This window comes from Meleagris gallopavo, chromosome 7 (assembly GCF_000146605.3).
Source record: "Meleagris gallopavo isolate NT-WF06-2002-E0010 breed Aviagen turkey brand Nicholas breeding stock chromosome 7, Turkey_5.1, whole genome shotgun sequence".
In the NCBI taxonomy this organism is placed as follows: Eukaryota; Metazoa; Chordata; class Aves; order Galliformes; family Phasianidae; genus Meleagris; species Meleagris gallopavo.
Genome location: NC_015017.2, coordinates 20,698,998 through 20,704,649, shown reverse-complemented (window position 1 = coordinate 20,704,649; position 5,652 = coordinate 20,698,998). Strand labels below are relative to the sequence as shown.

Sequence of the window (5,652 nt, the reverse complement as noted above, 5' to 3'; positions counted from 1 at the left end):
AAAAAAACAAAAAAACATCCAGACTGTCCTTGAGAACCTTGAGGGTTTTGCTTTTTTTTTTTCTTAGCTCTCTAACCTAAGTATACAGCAGGTCTTCTTCATAACATGTAAAAAAGAAAACTGTATTAATTACCTCATACACGACTGCTTGCCCCACATCCTGCTACCTGTAACCTCCTGCCAGAGACTGCCTATCAGGCTCTGTAATTGCACTGAGTGCCTGAAGCCACCTGTGCTGTAGCCATAGCACCTCTAACAGGTCCTTCTCCATTCTCTTGGGAAGCACTGGGTTTCTTGAGGTGGATTGGGATTAAAGGGACTCTTATTACCTTCTGGGCTTATTCCTATGACAGAACACTCAGAGCTCCAACCTCAGGGTGAACAACATCTTACAGATCCACTGCTCAGCAGTACCTTTGAGACATCAAAAATTTGGACTTGGCTCAGGACAACACTCTAGGAGCTCTTCCTAGAAAATTAGTAAGAATCTGACAAAACTCGCACAGTTGCAATGAAATTCTTTCCTGAATTAAAATAATAATAATAAATAAATTTAAAAAAATAAAAACCTTTCAACCTTTCTGTTCAGGACAATATAGACATTTCAGTTTACCTAGATGGTGACAAGTTTATACTGATACAAGTCATCAAATAACATGTAATATAGATGTTCAGAACATATTGCTTCATCACTGAAGTTGTTCACTCTTAACTTTAATGATTACTTGCTGAACTGTATTAGTCTCCTACAATAAAAACCACAAAGACTAAAACAAATACATAAAAAAGTTATCTTTATTCTTCTGGGTTGTTAGCAATGTAGTTACAACATCCTGCATGCAATTTACCAGTACAGAAACCAGGTTCTGTAAAAGCAAAAGCCCATCTATAGTTTCTTTTGTAAGAGCTGGAAGGTATTCCACTGCCCATTACACAAGTTCACTATTCATTCTTATGAAGAAAGACTTTGAATAGCAAATTATATTTAAAGCACTACTACTGCAGGACGAATCCACAGGACAAGCAGGCAGTGTGAATAACACAGCAGAAAAACAAGGTTTCTATGACAAAAATTAACCTGAAAATTGATAGACAAGAGTATAACTTTAAAAGAAAACTTCCATCTTGTGTACAAGGAACTATCTACTGATCAGAAAAAGATCTATGCTGTTCACTTCTTTTAAAACTACCACTTACTAAAATCTGTTTTCATATAATTAGCAGAGAATTGCAATTGCCAATTCATATTGTATCTTATGTTCCCCTCCTAAAAAAACCAAAAAACTATTACAGATAGAAAGTAATAAACATTATTAACATAAAGATGTTTGTATTATCTTCTAATATGTATAAAATATAAAATAAATTTATTTGCAAAATAACATGAAGAGATCAATATATATATATTTTTATAGCCTCACATTTTAAGCAAGTTAAGCAGTATATTAATCATCTATTGTCTGTTTATTCACAGCATAATATTAATAAACTCAAAATCTATAATAGCAGCAAACTATTGCTTACTGTTGTGAGGAATGATGGTCTTGCTGAATAGTTTTTTCCTTTCTAACACTCACATGTCTTTCCATCTTAGACTTTAATAGCTGTAGAATAATAGCAGCAAGCATGCATCAGTTAAAGCTTCCCAATTATTTAGAGTATTACAGAATATATCATATAATTTACTGAAATATTAGAAGCCACACTTATGAGGGTACATTTTTAATGCAATAAATATAGTACTTAGGTCATTGTCTCCTTGTTCAAACAGGTACCACTGTGTAAAACAACTGACTAAGTAACAGAACAATTTTACCTAAGTAGGTTCTATAAGCTTTGATGTGAAAAAAGTCATTTAAACCACAGTGCAGAAAAAAGCTGATTCAAGTACATCATTTGGTCATCTCAGCCTTCTATGGAAGACTGCATTTCATAAAGTGGAAACCTGGCTAAAGTCCTATGGGGCTCAAAGTTACCTTCAACATACTTAGTTTATATCTTCAACATGATCAGCTTCTCAAAGTATGCTAATTTCAGCCTAATGTACAAACTAAGGCAATGTTTGTTCCAATAGGTATTTTGCTATCATTTTATACACGTAGCTTTGATTACTGTATTAAATAGGATTTATACACATGAAATGAAATTTGTAGAGACTGACATTGGAGTGAAGTATGGAAGTTGTTACAAGGTCTACATTCTTTCCTTAACTAAGTAAAATAAACCATCTTTTTTTTTTTCCCCAGTGATTCCCTGGAGGCAAAAATTTGGTGTTTATAGCTACTCTATGATAAAATCCCATTTTAAACACTCATAAACTAAGAGTAATCTTGGACCCTGAAAGTAAACTAACTCTTTTTTACTAGTTCTGCATTTATCAAATAAGAAATTTTCTGTAGCATGATGTATTTAAATCATTCACTGAATAGGACTATGTGAAAAATGAAGAAAATATTAAACAAATATAGCAAAATCAAGAGAACAAATTACTAACCTCCTTTCTGTGAAAGTGATTCTCCTCCTGTTTTGTTTTCTGATAAATTATTTTTCTAAACTATATTCTTTATCATTTGCTGTTGATTTGATGTAGATTCTAAGGTCCAAGAGTCCAGACTCTCATTTTTCTGCTTTTAGAAGTGGTGGGTTGAAGAGGACAATGTTCACATTATGACACGGTAATTACCTAATTATGACATTGTGTTCCTCTGAATAAGCATTTATCTTCTTCCTCAACAGAGTACAATTACAAGTAATAGAATGTGAATTACAGCAAATGAGACCATCAAAGGAAAAGATACACATACATAGTAGATGAAACGCGCACAGTGGATACACATATTCCACAAACTTACTAGAAATGGTAATTTTGTACTCCATTAAGAGTTCACATAGTCCAAGTAAAATCTTTATGTCTCCTCTCTATTAGTGCCAGCTGGTAATAAAAACTATTCTTCTGGAATGTTTGTTTCCCTGCTACATACAGGGTTTGCTACCAAATGTCATTTTCTAGGTACAGGCACTGACAATAGCACTCGGTAAATAAGTAAAAACTTGTCATTTTGGCATAATCCTTCAACACAAGTATTATTGATAAAAATTTCATCTTCTGAGGCTTTAAACAGCCAGTGCTGCCCACTTCGTTATGTCTTCTTCTACTTTTTATTTCCTTTTCTGTCTTTCCCTTTGCCTTCTTTTTCTGATTTGTCATCTTCATATTTTTCCTTTTCTTGTTTTGTTACACTGTCATAGGAAGGTGGATATGTGGTGGATGCAGTCATATCTGTTTTTTCTGAAGTTGAATTTTCACTTAGCTTACCAAAAAGCATATAATTTTTGCTAAGTATATCAACCCCATCTTTGCGATACATATATGAGAGTTTCTTTACTGATCGTCTTAAAAGATAACATCTAAAGGCACGCTGAATAATAGTAGCAGACACTTCCTCCTGTTTCCGTTTTAATGTGGTTGTGATTGGTTCATAGGAGACTTTGGAAGGATTGGCTGCCATAAAACGGTCTTCCATCTGTACTCTGAGGGCATCCATCTCATCACTGTCCCCTAACACACGCTTTGTGAAAGCAAACAAGATGTCGAGGCAGTGAATTCTGTCACCGCTTACCATGGGCAGATCCATTGCAATCAGCTGGACTTTGTTTGGTTTTGGTATATTAAGAGGAGGATCCAGAGAAGCCGCAAAATCAGATAGTTTGCTGTATTCTATGAACTGTGTTGCATCTGGATCGTATTTTTCCCAGACTTCATAGAACATCTCAAAGTCATCTTCACCCAAGGGTTCAGCGCTTTCTTCAGTTGCAACACCAAAATTCTCCAGAATGACAGCAATGTACATGTTCACCACCACCAGAAAGGATATGATGATGTAGCTGACAAAGAAGAAAATCCCAACCGAAGGGTTGCCACAGTCACCTTTAACAGAGCTCCCTGGGTGAGCTTTGTTAGGGTCACAGTCCGGCTCCCCACTGTTAAGAATTGGGGCTAACAAGCCATTCCAGCCAGCAGATGTGGTAATTTGAAATAGGCAGATCATGCTGTTGCCAAATGTTTCAAAGTTGAACATGTCATCAATTCCAGCTTCCCTCTTGACGTAGGCAAAGTTGGACATGCCAAATATCGCATAGATAAACATGACCAAGAAGAGCAGCAGGCCAATGTTGAACAAAGCAGGAAGAGACATCATCAGAGCAAAAAGCAGAGTGCGGATTCCCTTTGCGCCTTTAATGAGACGCAGGATGCGACCTATTCTGGCAAGTCGGATGACTCGGAACAAAGTAGGGGACACAAAATACCTTTCAATCACCTTAGCTAAAAACATACCTGTGAAACATAAAACTAAAATTAGAAGAGTAACGTAACAGTAACATAAACTACAACACAGATTATGAACAAAGAACAAATCTATCTATGCAATTTCTGGAAAGTGTAATTGGAAGAAGAGTCAATAGATTTTATCAGCTATTTGTAATTTGAGCTTTTTTCCCCAATACTCTTAGGAAAAATTAGTATTATGATTGATACAGAATTATTGAGAAGGTACTACTCTGAAGTATGCCTCTCATTTCCTAAAAAATCAGGAGCAATGATAATTAAATATTCCTCTAATGTATAAAACTTTTCAAAGCATTCAATATATATATTACTATAATTCACTTGAAATGTAAGAATTTCTTACCTACTATTGAAAGGATAACAACCACAAAGTCAAAGATATTCCAGCCAACAGTGAAGTAATAGTAACGGAGTGAGAACAGTTTTAAGACACATTCTCCAGTGAAAAGGACAACAAAAACAAAGTTAATCCAGTATAAAATATTTTGCATAAGTTCACTCTGGTCATCTGTTTCTATCATCATGGTGACCATGTTAAGACAGATGAGGACCATAATGCCGATGTCAAATGCTTGTTTTGTTACAATATCAAACACCAAACCTTGCAATTTATTCTGGGGGGAGAAAAAAGAAAACGTGATAGTAGCCTGTATGTAATGAACATTCTTTTTTTTTCCTGTCTTTTTCTTTCTTACTCAAAATATACTCAAAAACCTAAAAGCACTCTTCAGTCACTTTTCTAGATTTCTGTTTCCCCCTCAAAACCCAACACATTTCTACTTCTTAAGATCCTCTGATTCTGTACTTCCCCAGGCAAAACATTTATGAGAGCATTTTCCTAAAGGATGCAAATATGAACAAATTTCAATTTAGAATGGAGAATTTCAATTAGGCCTAGATCATTTTAGAGTTGGAGGAGACTTTTGATAGTTAACGTACTGCTGTTACTCAATGTATACGACACAAGAATAGCACGTATTCTTACCGCTGGCCTAGGTATAGGTTTTTGTGGTTTCTTGGAACCTAACTTCTTCATTGCATTGTAGTATTTCTTTTGTTCTTCTGTCATAAAAATGTCCTGACCTCCTAGGTAAAATAAGAAAATAAAAAACAATTACAGCCAAGGCTTACATTCCATTAATACACAGTATTACAGAACATAATTTTTATGAACTATGCATTCATTCTCATAATACATTGCTATAAAAACCAAAATACAATAATCATATCAAAGATTATTAAAGTATCTCACAAACCTTGATGGAAAATCAAAACAAATTAAGGAATTGAAGTAAAAAAAAAAA

At 34.6% G+C, this 5,652-nt stretch overlaps 2 protein-coding genes across 7 annotated transcripts in view; both read right to left on the bottom strand.

Moving 5' to 3' along the window:
• Positions 1 to 5,652, bottom strand: part of LOC100546043 (sodium channel protein type 1 subunit alpha-like) — a 107,461-nt gene that overhangs the window by 23,443 nt on the left and 78,366 nt on the right. The window lies entirely within an intron of this gene.
• On the bottom strand, positions 40 to 5,627 carry LOC104911711 (sodium channel protein type 2 subunit alpha-like). Of its 2 annotated transcripts, XR_002116715.1 has the most exons (4): positions 5,334 to 5,627; positions 4,692 to 4,962; positions 2,495 to 4,336; positions 40 to 1,604 (listed from the first exon to the last, which is right to left on the bottom strand). XR_002116715.1 is itself a non-coding variant. In XM_010713691.2 (3 exons), the coding sequence occupies exons 1-3, from the start codon at positions 5,415 to 5,417 to the stop codon at positions 3,153 to 3,155; spliced, it is 1,539 nt and encodes a 512-aa protein (XP_010711993.1). In that variant the 5' UTR covers positions 5,418 to 5,627; the 3' UTR covers positions 41 to 3,152. The 2 variants fall into 2 exon arrangements, 1 of the variants encoding a protein (XP_010711993.1); XM_010713691.2 differs by having other exon boundaries at positions 41 to 4,336.

Excerpts from the sequence above, each read along its gene's own strand:
- LOC104911711 (XM_010713691.2), bottom strand. The coding sequence starts at position 5,417 with ATGACAGAAGAACAAAAGAAATACTACAATGCAATGAAGAAGTTAGGT. Across the intron at positions 4,963-5,333 it reads AACCTATACCTAGGCCAGCG|AATAAATTGCAAGGTTTGGT; the intron begins GTAAGAATACGT and ends TTCTCCCCCCAG. Across the intron at positions 4,337-4,691 it reads TGTTATCCTTTCAATAGTAG|GTATGTTTTTAGCTAAGGTG; the intron begins GTAAGAAATTCT and ends TATGTTTCACAG.